General features: G+C 41.6%; 1 protein-coding gene across 2 annotated transcripts in view; it reads left to right on the top strand.

The window, feature by feature from the left end:
* The window catches only part of SETBP1 (SET binding protein 1), a 226117-nt gene that overhangs the window by 136336 nt on the left and 73169 nt on the right, over nt 1-16612 (top strand). For both annotated transcript variants that reach the window (XM_069747148.1, XM_069747156.1), the window contains exon 3: nt 11697-15123. In XM_069747148.1, the coding sequence (XP_069603249.1) occupies nt 11697-15123 (3427 nt within the window). The remainder of the gene's footprint in view (nt 1-11696; nt 15124-16612) is intronic.

The following is a 16612-nucleotide window of genomic DNA, read 5'->3' as shown; positions in this document are numbered from 1 at the left end:
ATGGGGGTAAAGACTTACCAGGTGTGAGGGCAGGGTGGGGAAGCAGTTAGGAGGTGGTCCCCAAAATTGTATATAAACATATATATGTTCATTTCTGGCACCTTGTAAAGTCTAACACAGTCTATCTCCCATGTTGTCATTGTTCTGTATAAAATTCTGTAAATCTTGAACAATTCTTAGGTCAGATAAATGCAAATTGTCTCTTCAGAGAGGGAGAGGACTAGAACTATAGTGTCACCTATTGGAAGTAGCAATCCTAACAGTCAGTCGACCCTTTACCGAGCCTCGTCACATAACTTAGGATAAAAGCCAAACCAGAATCTCAATTTCCAGACACTGTGTTTCGGGGTACTGCCCCTCATCAGTGCAAAGTGGAGTGACAAGGCTCGTTAAAGGGTCGACATTGACTGTAAGGATTGCTACTTCCAATAGGTGGTACTAGAGTTCTAGTCCTCTTCTTCTCTGAAGAGACAATTTGCATATTTCCCAGAGGAGCATTGCGGCTTTAAGTCTCCTCACCTCGACATGCTTAACATGTCACTCTCCACAAGGAGAAACGATACTTCTTGGATCTAGGTCAGATATACAAAGGTTTGTTCAAGTAGATTTGGATAAATTAAAGATTTTACCAACTTGTATAAAATAGAAACCTTAAATATCATAGCGAAGACCTAAGCCATGAATACAATCTCAGATTACCCCACTTGCAGTTGTCTTCCCTGCATTTTTTGGATTTTTATTCAAGCGCTAGCACTCCAGTTCCGAAGTATAAAGTTGCTACTTTCTGTTCCAATTTATCGAATACCACTAAAGGCAAATATAATGAAAAAAAAAAGTATCACAATGTTGAACTATGCTGTCAATTTGGAAACATTTGGTATGTTGTAGAGAACATTGACAATATAAATGTCAAATAAAGCCCCCTTTTAATTGACGGTTTCATTCAGTTGTCAAAACAAAGTCGTAATGTTCCTAAAGGCAGATAAATAGCATAAACATGTCCTGGCAAAGTCATCCTAACAAAGCTGCATTCACGGGACTTGTGTAAGAGGGGATTTTCCAAAACCGCACATGTAAAGGGCACATCGGCTAAACACAGCAGCGCTCTCCTGATTATTAGGAAACAATATTCATATTGTGCGGTGTTATCTCTCGTCGCGGTGACTGGCTGAGAACAGGGAATGACAGCACAATGCCAGGGAGGAAGGGGAACTTTACAAAATTGTAGTAAGCCGAAATCTGAACAATATCTGCTATTTGGGGGGCTAACATACGAGGAGGAGATGCTTTTAGAAATTAATTTTTGCATTTACTGTACACAGTACGATGACTCTACCAATTTTTTAAAAAGGTGTTCCACTTTCAGGAAAATGGAGACCTAACACTGTAATACACCTAAAATAACAGAATCGTTACTTTCCCTCCCCTAGTCTAATGTTTGATCGCCGCCACTGCTTCAGCCTCCATGCTTTGGCTGTAGCGATGACGTAGCGTCAACCGAGTGCATCACCACTGTAGACAATAACAGAGCTCGGCAGCTCTGCCAAGGTAGATGACAGGAGTTGCTGAGCTCAGTGATTGGATACAGTGGTGACATACGCTGTCAAAGTGATAACATCAAAACAGTGGTACGCGAGCACAAGGGGGATCCAGCGCTAGACCAGTGAAGGGTGATTACCCCATGTTGTAGGGTCTGTGTATGGGGAACCAATAAACTTTCTCACCACTCGTTAATTTAACGTAGACTGCTTTCCCGTCTTTCCAACATGGGTACCATAATATATAGCTGGATAGATATCTAGAGATAAGGGGTGAGAGGGAAAGATATTTCTAGAGTGAGATAGATGGATATTTAGGTAGGGGCTCTCTCCCTTTCTCTTGGCGCCTTCTGCGGACAGTGCAATTTTCAATTCAAGCCTCCATACACTTTGGATAGCTGTCAGTAGAATGACCACTTTCTCTTGACTCCCATTGATATATTTTTGCTTGGTTCGGCAAAGCACTCCTGAGTTATCTGTGAGAGTTCCACTGCCAAACTCCTTTAGAAAGCTAAATGATGTGATTGAAAATTCAACAGAATGGATCCCTTTCTCCCTCAACAACATATGCCTGAGGAGATTTCGGGTGGCTCCCAAACATATTAAATTATCAGCTAATTCTGTTTCGGACGGATTTAGTCTAATCTGTGCTTGTGCCTTTTATACTGAACACCTTTTCACTCTCTTGTTACTTTGAAGCCTATTCATCCATTGGTAAGATTAAGGCTAGGTTCACATTGCGTTAGTGCAGTCCGTTTAGTGCATATGCTAACGGACTGCGTTAACGCAATTGCCGAAAAGGGATCACGTTAGGGCATCTGCGCTAGCGCAATCACCTATCTGTGCTAGCGGGAACTGACCCAAAAACGCTGCAAGCAGCGTTCGAGGGTCCGTCACAAAATAACGGCACATCACTAACGCATGCCAATAATGGCATGCATTAGCGATGCGCTACATAATTGCGGTCAATGGGTGCGCTAACGGATCCGTTACATAGCGTTAGTGCCGCTATGAAACGGATTCCGTCAGCGGACACACTAACGCAATGTGAACCCAGCCTAAAAAGCTGGATATTTTGGGGGATCTTGGTAGATCTGTACATTGGGTTGGATATCATGCCATTTACTTAAACCCCACTCTTATGTTTCTTAAATTGTTGCGTTACGAGACAGTGTACTCAGTATTGCTACTATACCTTATTGGGGCACCATTGATGCCCCATAAGCCAATACAAAATACATTCCTTCTCGTGTTACTCATGTAGACAAGTGCTTTAAGATGACCATTTCTAGGCTATTGATACAGCACATTAGTATTTCTTAGGAAATCGCAGCTTATGGGAGTCCAAATGATGGACAGGTTTGTTCTGTCGACATCATTGCCTATGATTATGTTTATCTCTACCAGGAGGTCACATCTTCTACAAACGTCTAGTTTCCCCGAGGGGTTTTTCTGCATCCATTTTATTTTTTCGTTTCCGAATACTAGATGATGTCACTTTGATTTCACCTTGAAGCCTGTCATCGGGAAGTAGATAACGGTGGCTATATTGCTTTATCTTCCATCAACTGTTATGAACTGTGAGCTGAGGAGATAAGGGCCTAATGCTTTGATGCGATATCAACCCTTACAAACCACAAAACAAACAGATATTACAGCTGTGAATCTGTGCGGCCTTTGCCATGTGTGAGGCCAAGATAGAGGTTTACGTGGAGTGGAGGATCCTCATCACCACATATGATGAAATCCCCATTCACTCACAGTTATCTCGTTCCATTCACCCATCTATTTTTGAGCTCCAGTGGTTCTGGAAATGAAATATGGAAATTGTATTTTATATTTTTAACTAATCTTGCAAGATTTTAAAATGGCTGTCTTATAGGTTCTCATAATTGTTCTTAATTGTATATACAAACATTTATACATCAGTCATATCCCTATGCGTTTGGATTTTTGGCTTTTCGGGGCATGTCTTAACAATATTCCAAAATTAATTCCCATATGCCAAAATGGATTTCTTTTTACTTTTTATTGTATTTTCTTTTTTTCTCTTCTAGATTTTTCGTTTGTACTGGTTTTATTATTCCATGTTTCCCCCTCTATATAAAAAAACAAAGTTTACTGATTAAGTTTGTGTGCTTTTTTAAAAAAAAAAAAAAATTAAATTCTCTACTTGGAAAGCGCGCAGTAATTAACCCACAGAAGCCTTCATTGATGCACTATTTTTCAACTTTTAGGATGATTAGAATATGAAAATGAAGGGCACAATGGTGCAGATGTTTTAAAATCACAGCAGACAGCAATTAGTGACACGAGAGCCAGCTGCTTATCTCTCCAGATAAAGCCTCTTAATAGGGAATTACATTGGCGGAGCCATTAAGGCAGATGGATCTGAAAATGATTTAAAGAGGGGGCGTCGCAGAATTAGCTTTGATTCCTGAAGAAACAGGAGATTCTTTAAAAAAAAAAAAAAAAAGTGTATATTATTTTACATATTATATTTTCTATATTCAATTTTATACATTGTTTATTATATTTATATTATATAATATATATTTATAGATATAAATGCAGATATATAGATATATAAAATATATAATATTTTTATATATTTACTATTATTATTATTATTATTATTATCACATATCATTTTCGAACAGACAACAAACCAAGTAATATTAAAAATAAAAAAGAGGGTTTTTTTTTAGCCCATAGTGATAACCATTCATTTCCGAGGTATGAACCTTTCTCCAGCTTGACAAAGGCTCTTTGGAGCTGAAAAGTTGCTTTCTTTCTTGCTTTCTTTTTTTTTTTTTCTTACATGGAAAATTAAACACTTTGTTATTGTTTGTATTTTTTTATTATACCAGTATTTTTTACGGTTTTTATTTATACCCAGAGTATAAATCTATTGTTTTTAATTATTTTTTTTTTAATTGTAAACTTTTACCTCAAAACGTGATTATAAAGGGGTTTTCCAGATTTGGGATTAAAGGGACCCTGTCACCCCGTTTTTGCGATATGAGATAAAGGCACTCTTGTAAAGCAGAGCTCAGGCCCTATTGAATGATATTTTTATTATCCCCTGATTCCCCACCTTTGCAGAGAAAATACCGTACTAATCTCGACGTTTTCTGCTGTCAGTCACCTGGGCCGATGGGCGGGGCTTAATCACCAATTCTCCCCACCTCCGGATTTCGCTACGAATTTTCGTCCCAGCGTTGGCATTGTATTTAGCGCCTGCACATTAAAGTGTCATCTCACGCCTGCGCAGTATGCTTTGCCCAACTGCCCATCATTGCGCATGCGCCGGTTTTTCACTGTAACCTCTGTGCCCCGGAAGTCTCGATATGCAAATTTGCATACTGAGACTTCCGGGGCACAGAGGTTACAGTAAAAAAACAGCACATGCGCAATGATGTATTGTATTCTTTGCCCGCTGTTGGCCAATACATACTGCGCATGCGCTAGCGGCAAATGCACTGCGCAAACGCAAAAAATGAGCGCGATCTGTGCTATTCACAGATCAAGTTACGTCTGACACGCCGAGGAGCGGGGGGAGGGACCCCGATTAGGCCCATCGGATCGGACCGGGGTGATTGACAGGAGAAAACGTCGAGATTAGTACGGTATTTTCTCTGCAAAGGTGGAGAATCCGGATAATAAAGGCACTCTTGAAAAGCAGAGCTCAGGCCCTACTGAACAAATATTTTTATCTCATATCGCAAAAACGGGGTGACAGGTTCCCTTTAAAGTCTGCATCCACTCTGTGGCTGCAGACATTGGAATCCACACCGTGCACTCACCGTACGCTGACGGGTTTCTCCGGCGCCGACTAGATGTGCTTGGCCTCTCTCATTTCACTTGTATTGTGCAAAGCCATGACATTCTGGTCAGAACGTGGCTAGAAGTATAGGCCAATCATATACTTGCAGTCATGGAGCTGGCATCAGAGAATCCTGATCGTTTGTTGATGCACGCAGTTTCAGACTGCCGTCACACTCAGTATTTGGTCAGTATTTTACATCAGTATTTGTAAGCCAAAACCAGGAGTGTTACAATTAGAGGAAAAGTATAATAGAAACATGTCACCACTTCTGCATTTATCACCCACTCCTGGTTTTGGCTTACAAATACTGATGTCAAATGCTGACCAAATACTGCTAGTGTGACGGCAGCCTCAGGACTCAAATCTACAGCCATATAGCGTGACTGCAGTTGTTGAACCATAATATGGAGCCGTTCTCCTCTGAAGAATACCTCTATAATATTTGTTTTTGTAATTTACCATCATTTAGCAGCTTCAGATATCACCATGGGTACAGTATTGTCACTAAATTCGGTACAGAGGCCATACATGTTTCAGAGCTGTTTGCCAAAAAACTATCACTCCCGACTACCCCATACGCTCAGATAGAAGCACCTGTGTCCTCCATGAGAGCCGCAGCAAGACTCCTGAGAACGTCTTATTCCTGGGTTAAACTAGAGGCTGTTGCATTTCAACCAGTTGGCTTTTTTACTCATGTCATCATCTGTTGGAGCAGAGTCTGGTGGCCCTCATACACATCAGATGGTGGGCTGATCCTAATGACTTTTCCAGAATGGGTGGAGGGGCATTTAGGCATGTCCATGATTCCTCCAATTGTATGTCGCACTGTTTTAGAAAAGAAATTTGCCTCCCAATTTTTCATCTCATTCTTAGGATGAGGACCTGTACATAAGGCAAGTTAGCAGGATGGGTAGATCATCTAGCGCATGTGGAGGGTGCCTCCTAGCTCTCCTCTGACATGATGTTAGGGAGAGAAGGATCTGGCCATTGAACTTTTCTCAGAGGAGTCTGGTAGCAGCATTCTCGTAGAGAATAGAGGATTGTTTGGCTGTCCAAACACAAATGAGGTGGACAGGAGGGAGATATGTGGGTCAAGCGAACATTTTGGCTGGTAGCTATCTATTGTGTATGGCCAACTTTAATGCATGCAATTTGCCAGTCCTATTTCTAGAGGGACCAGGTTAACTTTTTTTTTTCTAGCCATTTTATTTATTTTACTCATTCATATAGAGCCTTTAATTCCACAGCACTTTACATACATTATCAACACTGTCTTGGGATCACAAGCTACATTGAGGAAAATAAGTATTTGATCCCTTGCTGATTTTGTAAGTTTGTCCACTGACAGAACCTGAACAGTCAACAATTTTAACCTACACTTAGACAACTATGTTTTAGGGCAGTGGTCCCCAACCTTTCTGACCTTGAGAACCTCATTCAGCTTTGCAAGAGGGTTGCGATTGACATCCAGCTACTGCCCCCCTCACAGCAATGGCAACCAAAGTCCTCATTATGGGTATAATGATAACCAAAGCTCCCCAAAGCAGTATAACAAGATCCAGGGGTTCCAACCACACCCCACCACATTCAGCATTCTCCCATCACACACTCCCAACACAGTCACATCCAGCTTCAATCACCACCTCTGACTGGTACTTTCATCCTGTCTCCAGCGTACCATACATAAATTAATCTCTAAACCCCCAAGACCAGTAGAAGTGTACCCAAATCTGCTCTTCTGTGTAGGACTACTCACAAACTTCACCATTTTGAGATGTGCTCTTCATACCAGTTTACCAAATCTGGAGATAATGCACCAAACTGGCAGACAGCCGTTAGCCGCAATTCATGGGACCGTGAGCCACCTGTGGCTCCCGAGCTACAGGTTGGGGACCCCTGTTTTAGGGCTTGCTTAGATGAGTGTATTATTTAAATGTCCGTGTGCACCTTGGACCACATGTGAAGAACATGTGCACCCGTTACAGCCAATGTGCCAGTGCATGGTCAATTTTCCACATGGACCAACAGTCTGCATGGAAAAAATCACAGCATGGACAATTTTGGTCCAGTTTATGGAAAAGATCAGAGCATGTAAACAGCCACCTCATGCACTCATCTGATATGTGAAAGGACAGACTTAGCCAGTCTCATCTGTAATTTGTGGACGTGACTGGTCCGTTTTTTCACCTGATTGTCTGAACTTGACCTAATTTATTTCCCGTTTTCGTGCACATAATTTAATGTAAGCTATTTTTAGCTGGCAACCCAAAGTGATTTAAAAAAAATAATTCCACCAAGATGAGGTGTATCCATAAGGACAATCCTATATTGTCTCTTTATTAAAACCTTACCATGTGTCAAAAACGATCTCACTGTGAATCAGGGCAGAGCATGACCCTATCCGCGCTGGGACGCCCAACGGAGACACGTGACTGGCCCGCTTTTTGATATGGCTGAGTGAACCCAATCTAAAGTGGTTCTTGAGAATTAATTTCTGGTTTTCATGCACATAATTCAATCTAAGCTTTTTTTTTTTTTTAATTGGAATCCCAAAGTAAAATTTTGATTCACTTTTATGTTCAGGTTTACCGTATATGATTAGAGTAGAACGTTAAAACTTTTGAGGTTGCATCGTTACGAGACACTATGTACCCAAGTCTCAATCGAGGAAGATTTTTTTCTAAGATAATAAATCTGTAGCTACTTTGACTTCCGCAGCTCCATAACTTGAGTAAATTAACCGATCCGCCAAATGACTCTTAGTTTTTATGAGTGCAAAATATAAAGACGTATTAAAATCTGTGTTAGTAGCGTCCTAGAGATTAATTGCAGCAGTATAGAATAGGTTAAATCTGTGTGATTAATACTTATCATCTTTAATTAGACAGCAATAATGACTTTTCAACAGTGCCTATAAATCTGTACGGGGACTTAGAATTGAGAAGAACTTGGTCGTGTCTCTGATGGCATGTAATATGAGCATGAAGCTTGCGACCTGCTGGGATTTTTATCTCTTGTAATCTGTTATCGAGTTCTAAATATGACAAGGTTTCCTTCTGAATTTTTTCTGAAATTAAAATATTGACCAAAGAGATTGTAGAGTTTGAGGCCAAGCTTTGTGTATTTAAGAGTGTAGTATCTTGTTCTCAACAAACTGTCTTTGAAGCTTTGTCATATGTCTCAGTAATTTCTACATACACAAATTAAATTCTGACCATCCTTGGTCCTCTAACTTAAATTGCAGGCTAAGGCCTCTTTTTTCAATTCCGTCTTTTTCCGTCACAATGCGTCGTTTTGTGAAAAAAAACGGATCCAGCAAATGGTGCTGCTGGATTAGTGATGAATTGTGATGGATGGCCACCCGTTTCATCCGTCGTGAGCGGGATCCGTCATAAAATTGCTGTCCGTCGGGCGGAGACAACGCACAGAGGAGCGTTTTTCATGTATGTCGGAAAATCGCTGAGCGATGTATCCTGCGCTGTCCGTCGTTGGCTGTAAAGGTGGCCTATGGCCGCAGGATCCATTGCTGACTTTGAAAAACAGGAATCCAGCGACGGATCCTGTCTTTTCAAACGGAGCATGCGCGGAAGAATTTCTCTCTCTGCCTATGCAGCATCAATAGTAAAAAGATATAATGTTAAAAATACCGTATATACTCGAGTATAAGCCGACCCCCCTATTTTTGCCACAAAAAAACTGGGAAAACTTAATGACTCGAGTATAAGCCTAGGGTGGGAAATGCAGCAGCTACCGGTAAATGCCAAAAGTAAAAATAGATAACAAAAAGTAAAATTAATTGAGACATCAGTAGGTTAAGTGTTTTGGAATATCCATATTGAATCAGGAGCCCCATATAATGCTCCATATAGTTTATGATGGGCCCCATAAGATGCTCCATATTAAAATATGCCCCATATAATCCTGCATAAAGGTTAATAATGGCCCCATAAGATGCTCCATAAAGATATTTGCCCCATATAGTGCTGCACAATCGTTATGGTCCCATAAGATGCTCCGTTCAGATACTTGCCCCATATAGTGCTGCAACAGACACTTGCTCCATATAGTGCTGCACAAACATTGATTATGGTCCCATAAGATGCTCCGTTCAGATACTTGCCCCATATAGTGCTGCAACAGACACTTGCCCCATATAGTGCTGCACAAACATTAATTATGGCCCTATACAGACACTTGCCCCATACAGTGCTGCACAAACGCTATGGCCCCATAGATGCTCCATACAGACACTTGCCCCATTTGCTGTTGCTGCAATGAAAAAAAAAAATCACTTACTCACCTCTCCGTCGCTCAGGCCCCCGGCACTTTCAATATTCACCTGCTCCACGTTCCGGCGCCGCTCCATCTTCAGCATCTTCTGCACAGACGTTCAGGCAGAGGGCGCGCACTAACCACGTCACCGCGTTCTCTGACCTGAGCGTCACTGCAGAAGACGTAGCGGCACCCGGAACGGGGAGCAGGTGAATATCGCGAATATCCCCCTTATACTCACCTGCTCCTGGCGCTGTGCAGTCCCTGCTTCCCCAGCGCTGCAGCTTCTTCCTGTACTGAGCTGTCACCGTTACCGCTCCTTACAATAATGAATATGCGGCTCCACCCCTATGGGAGGTGGAGCCACATATTCATTACTGTAATGAGCGGTACCATGTGACCACTCGGTACAGGAATAAGCTGGGGCGGCAGGGACCTGCAGGGACCGTGCCAGGAGCAGGTGAGTATAATTACACAGCCCCCGCTCCCCCTCCCCTGCCAACCCCTGGGTATGACTCGAGTATAAGCTGAGAGGGTGACTTTCAGCCCAAAAAATGGGCTGAAAATCTTGGCTTATACTCGAGTATATACAGTAATTTAAAAATAATAAAAAACTGTGATATTCTTACCTTCCGGCGTCCCGCTCGGCCTTCCCCCCCTGATGCTCGCGTTCCCAGTGATGCATAGCGAAATGACCCGATGACGTAGTGGTCTCGCGAGACCGCTACGTCATCACAGGTCATGGTCTCGCTATGCATCACTGGGAATGGAGCATCGGCAAGGCTGCGCGGGGTGCCGAAAGGTAAGAATATCACAATTTTTTTTTATTTTTTTTATTTTTAACATGGGTTGTGTTGTGTATGCGTCTTTGCAGCGAAAAACCGCGGCGAAAACACATACACAACGTGTGCACGTAACCTTCTAGGATGCACTGGAACCGTCAAAAAAAAAAAAAAACTGCTCCAGTGCGTACGTTTTTTACAATCAGCACAGGATCCGTCTTTTCAACATTTTGACGGATTGTGACTGATTGTGATAGAGGCCTAACATTCACTTAATAATAATTCTTAAGCTAATTTCTTAAAATTTTACCCTTTCTCTATTTTTCCTGGCAGAGTATACATTAATGTGCAATTAGATGTTACCATTTCATTTGTCTTTTGGGCGTATTTCTACAGTGTCCAATTGGCGTTGACCATGTCAGATTGTGCAGGAACAAACCCCGTTAACAAGGGAAATGGGAACTTCTAATTGTTAATTTATTCATATATTTCAATGAGGAACACATCTGTAACAGAATATTTGAAAGTTTTAGGAAAAGGTTCTCCAGAATTCTTTGATCATGGGAAACACAAATGTGAAATAATACAAACTTCTCAGAAGGGTTGATGAGACCTTTTTTTTAAAAAAAAACCATAACAAAATAACTCCGTTTGTTTTGTTTCTTTTTAAACTGATTTTTAATGTGAAAGACAATATGGCTGCTTTTAAAGCTCCATCAAATTTATTTGTGGCCTGAAGGATCATGATTAGTGATGAGTGAGTGTACTCAGTGCATGCTTGTATGCTAATACAATATCTTAGGCATACTCGAAAACTGTTTGGGTCACCGTGGATGCATGTCTTGCGGCTGTTCAACAGCTGCAACACTTAGAGATTGCGTGTTTGTTAGGCAATCCCTTCATGTGTTGCGGCTGTTGACCAGCCACAATACATGTAGCCACTGCATCTCGAACATTAGTGTAACAGCACACCCAAGATACTCTATTAGCACACTAGCGTGCTCAAATAACCTCACCTGATCACACTCGCTCATCACTAATGATGATAGCTCCATTACGAATGTACAGCCATATTGCTCATCACTCAATTTTCTGAAAATGTGGCATAAGTTAACAGCTTTCAGAATTTCATATAAGAGGGACTGATAAATTTGGACTCGGGACACAAATAAAATATATAGTAATAAACTATGCAATAATTTTGCCCAAGTAGTGTTCTATCTTCCTTACTGTTGTACAGAATGACTAATGAGATTTTTTTTTTCCCTTTTTTAGGTGCATGAGAAGTTTCCGAAACATTCAGGCACTCATTATAACTCCAGCGTTCCTCCAGACATCACCAGTAACACCTTAAAACCAAAGCACCAGCAGAAAAGTAACCAGAATCGTCTTGACTGGTCACCAAAATCTGACTCCGGCCCTTCAGCACAGAGCGGATTCCTGAATGCAGAATCTGTCAAAAAAGACTCGCCCATTGTCACCAAGAGTCCCAAGCCAGAAATGCCTCCTCCACTTCTCAAATCTCAATCTAAGAAATCCAACATAGGGAGTTCTTGGAGTCAAAACTCTGTTTCCAAGGAAAGTGTTGCTAACAGTTCAGCTTCTCCACCTAATGGTAGCAGCATCAATGTTCTATCAGCTTCAAACAATGAGAGTAAAGAACTTTCAAAGTTAGAGGACCAAAAAAGTGGTTCATCTGAACCACCAGAACAGCCACTTGGTAATGCAAAAAAGAAATCTGGCAAAAAGGAGTCAAGTCAACCCATGCAAGTGCAAGAGACAGAGCGGGCAAAAAGTAGTCCAAAAGCACTAGAACCCAAAAATCATGATAGCCTGGAAAATAAGAAGGATAATGAGAATATTCTGGCCACCCAAAAGCAGCAAGAATTGACTTCTGGACCGAATGAGAGTGATTCAAGCCGCATGCGCATCATGCTTCCAGTGAAATCAGTCGCAGTGGATCTACCAGTTAATAAACGCAAGAAAAAAATCTCTTTGAAACCAGCCTTAGACAAAAAGACCCCTGAATCGGACCAGCCTTTGGGGCGCTTAGCAATTAATGAAATGGTCAATCAGAACAATTCACAAATCCAAGCTAATAAGAAGGAAAACAAAGTAATCAAGCAAAGTAAAGTCAGTGCTCATGAACTGGTAAACAAATTGCCAGAAGTAAATGAAGGCATTGGAAAAACTTCTTTAAACAGCTTGACCCGTCTACAAAAATCTTCTACTCCACCTGTATCTAAAGCCATTCTTGAGAATGTTCGGTCTAAAGTGTCAGATTTACAACATCCTAAGTTTGCAGCAAAGAAAAGATGGACAAGTGGCAAACCTAAGAATAAAACTCCTCATGAAAACTCTGCTTCCCTCTCTGAAAAAATTGTAGTTGATCCACCCTCTGCTTACCCAATAACCCCCTCAAGCCCTCTATACACTAATACGGATAGCCTTACAGTGATTACACCAGTGAAGAAGAAGAGGGGTAGACCAAAGAAACAACCGTTACTAACTGTGGAGACAATACATGAAGGAACATCGACTAGTCCTGTAAGTCCCATTAATCGTGAATTTCCTGGTATGAAGAAGAGAAAGGGACGACATAGTCTTGCTGATCTGGTCCAGTTGACACCTTCAATGGAAAAATTCCTTGGCGAGTTAGAATTTCACAAAAAAGTTGGAAAACTTGGAATGTTGGATAAAAAGACTATAAGAACAATTAATAAAATGAAAACCCTGAAAAGAAAGAATATCCTAAACCAAATTTTGTTTTGCTCAAACAGCATGGCCTTGAAATCTAAATCTCAGCCACAGACGAATGCAATAGCAACTGTAACCACAACACTTGATGCTAGATTAGGCAAGCAGATTAATGTTAGCAAGAGAGGAACCATTTATATAGGCAAAAAAAGGGGAAGGAAGCCGAGAGCAGAGCAAGTTCCCCAACAAACTGAACGTAGAACAGCCATTAAACAAACTAGGCCTGTTTCTAGCCAGCCCGAAAACCCAACAGTGCCTTCCAATTTGCAGTCATTCGTGGCATCTTCACCAGCAGCTATTCACAGTTTTGCAGCTCAGCTTTTAGGTTCTAATGGAAACCTTAGTCCTGCCAGCACTGATACAATATTTTCAGATTTAAAAACTATGCCAAATCTTCAACCAATCAGTGCTCTTCCAACAAAAACCCCAAAAGGAGTACATGGAACTTCTTGGAAGTTGTCACCTCCAAGATTAATGGCTCACTCACCCTCCCATCTATGCGAAATCAGTTCCTTAAAAGAAGTCACACTGTCACCAATAAGTGAGTCTCACAGTGAAGAAACCATCCCTAGTGACAGTGGAATTGGGACAGACAACAACAGCACTTCTGATCAAGCTGAGAAGAGCTCAGAGTCTCGTAGAAGGTACTCCTTTGACTTTTGTACTCTGGACAATCCAGAGGTTACTCCATCTGACACCAGCACAAAGAGCAAGCATGGTCACCGGCAGAAACATCTCATTGTTGACAACTTCCTTGCCCACGATAGTGTTAAAAAGCCAAAGCACAAGAGAAAGAGAAAAGGGTTGCCGAATAGGGACAATCTTCAATTTCTTGCAGATCTTGAAGACCTCATTAACAAGTTTCAAGTCTTTAGAATTTCTCACAGAAATTTTACATTTTACCATGAAAACCCTTATCCCAGTATCTTCAGAATAAATTTTGATCACTATTACCCAGTGCCATATATCCAGTATGACCCATTGCTCTACCTTCGCCGGACCTCTGACTTGAAATCAAAGAAAAAGCGTGGTAGACCTGCCAAAACCAATGACACCATGACAAAGGTGCCTTTTTTGCAAGGGTTTGGATACCCTATTCCCAGTGGAAGTTACTATGCACCATATGGAATGCCTTACACATCAATGCCTATGATGAACCTTGGTTATTATGGTCAGTATCCAGCTCCTTTGTATCTGTCTCACACACTTGGGGCAACTTCCCCATTTATGAGGCCCTCCGTTCCACCACCACAGTTTCATCCATCATCACATATGAAGATGTCTACTGTCGCCAAGCATAAAACAAAACATGGAGTTCACCTACCAACTTCAGTAGGCATGGGCTTGGGTGACATGACTCCTTCCAAAACCGGAGCCGTTGGACTCTCAAGCAGCCGACTTCACAAAAGGAAACACAAACATAAGCACAAGCATAAGGATGACCGTATCCTTGGAGGACACAGTGATTTCAGTGGTCTCTTTTCAGGCAAGCCCCCAAGCTTTTCAAGCCACATGGCAAATGAGAAGCTTGGCTCCTCCAGTAAGGACCTTTTCGCAGTGAGTGAAAAAAGCAAACACAAAGAGAGGCCGAAGCACCAGCATAGTGAAATTGGACAAAGAGGTCCAAAGAGCTCTTTCGAGGTGGACACGCTTTCTTCTTTGTCTCTTTCAGATGGGCAGCACTTGGTACAGTCTAAAGACAAAAGTGACTTAATCAATGAGTCTGATAGCTGTTTGAAACGATATTCTGGAAATGACTGCAATGGCAGATCTGACTCTTCGGACCTGTTTGTAGAAATGAGCTTATCCAGTGATAAGAGAGATGGAGATTTGAATGGCAATAAAAGACGGACATTTGAAGGTTTTGGGTCATATAGAGAGAAAGACATTCAGTCATTTCGAATGAACAAGAAGGAGAGAAGTGTTTTTGATCACTCGGGATCAGGTAAGAAATTTATACTTCTGCTAAATTTTATTATAATGATATTGGCTTAAAAAAACCACTATTGGTAGAATTCTGACACTGTGGTATTCCCGATGGAGGCCCTAAGGGGGCAGTGTAGTACATGGATACTTAAATGTGATATTCAATAGGTCATGTTTCCACCTGTGGTTTTACAAAATAAAGTCTACTTTATAACCCTTTTTCCTTTATTCTTCCAGAAATTGCATTAGGCGCATCTCTGGTACTGTTTGAGTCTGTTTTTACTAATTTTCTATGACTTTAATAAATTGGAGATGCAGTCCAAAACATTGTCCTTGGACAAGAGTGGACCTGTTTCTGGAAGAAAAAAAAGGCAGATTTTGTTTAATCTTTGGGAGAACACTAACTTTAACCGATGTATTGATTGGCAGTGAGAAGTCATGTTGATTATTCTTTCTTGAACAGTCACCAGTCAATCTCCTGGCTTGACTGGTGTCCCATAGTCTAAATATGTTGTGTTAAGCCAACTCCAGTCACAGCATACACATTGTAAAGAAGAAATGAGGCTACTACACATCCCCCTAATGACATGTGTAGGTGGCTTAGGATGACCTACCCAACCAGATTGATACCAGGCAGAACAATAGTCCAGCTCATGGTTTCCCTCCTGTAACTTCTTATTGTCGTTTTAACTCCTCAATCAAATCTTGTTGATGTCTTTATGCTGAATCTGCCAGAATTCATTAATTTTGATCTTGTAACATCTACATTGATGGAGAGTTTGGGGGAGCCATAATCCTGCTGATTGGTACCCTTTAAATGGATATCATCAAATCTTGAAGGACCACTCCAGCAGTCTTTTCTTTTTATTGCAGTGCTGGAATGGTGCTACTAATGTAAAGCCCTTTCTCTCTTAGTCTTAAGGTACCGTCACACATAACAATTTCTTTAATGATATCGTTGCTTTTTGTGATGTAGCAACGATATCGTTAACGAAATCGTTTTGTGTGACAGCGACCAACGATCAGGCCCCTGCTGGGAGATCGTTGGTCGCTGGGAATGATCAGGACCTTTTTTTGGTCGCTGATCACCCGCTGTCATCACTGAATCGGCGTGTGTGACACTGATCCAGCGATGCCTTCACTGGTAACCAGGGTAAACATCGGGTTACTAAGCGCAAGGCCGCGCTTAGTAACCCGATATTTACCCTGGTTACCATTGTAAATGTAAAAAAAAAAAAACAGTACATACTTACATTCCGGTGTCTGTCACGTCCCCTGCCTTCAGCTTCCCGCACTGACTGTGAGCGCCGGCCGTAAAGCACAGCGGTGACGTCACCGCTGTGCCCTGCTTTACGGCCGGCGCTGACACAGTGAGTGCGGGAAGCTGACGCCGGGGGACGTTTTTTTTTTTTACATTTACAATGGTAACCAGGGTAAACATCGGGTTACTAAGCGCGGCCCTGCACTTAGTAACCCGATGGTTACCCGGGGACTTCGGCATCGTTGGT

The sequence above is a fragment of the Ranitomeya imitator genome, chromosome 1 (genome assembly GCF_032444005.1).
Source record: "Ranitomeya imitator isolate aRanImi1 chromosome 1, aRanImi1.pri, whole genome shotgun sequence".
Lineage (NCBI taxonomy): Eukaryota > Metazoa > Chordata > Amphibia > Anura > Dendrobatidae > Ranitomeya > Ranitomeya imitator.
Note: the sequence above shows the minus strand (reverse complement) of the source record. Positions and strands in the feature narration are given on the sequence as shown.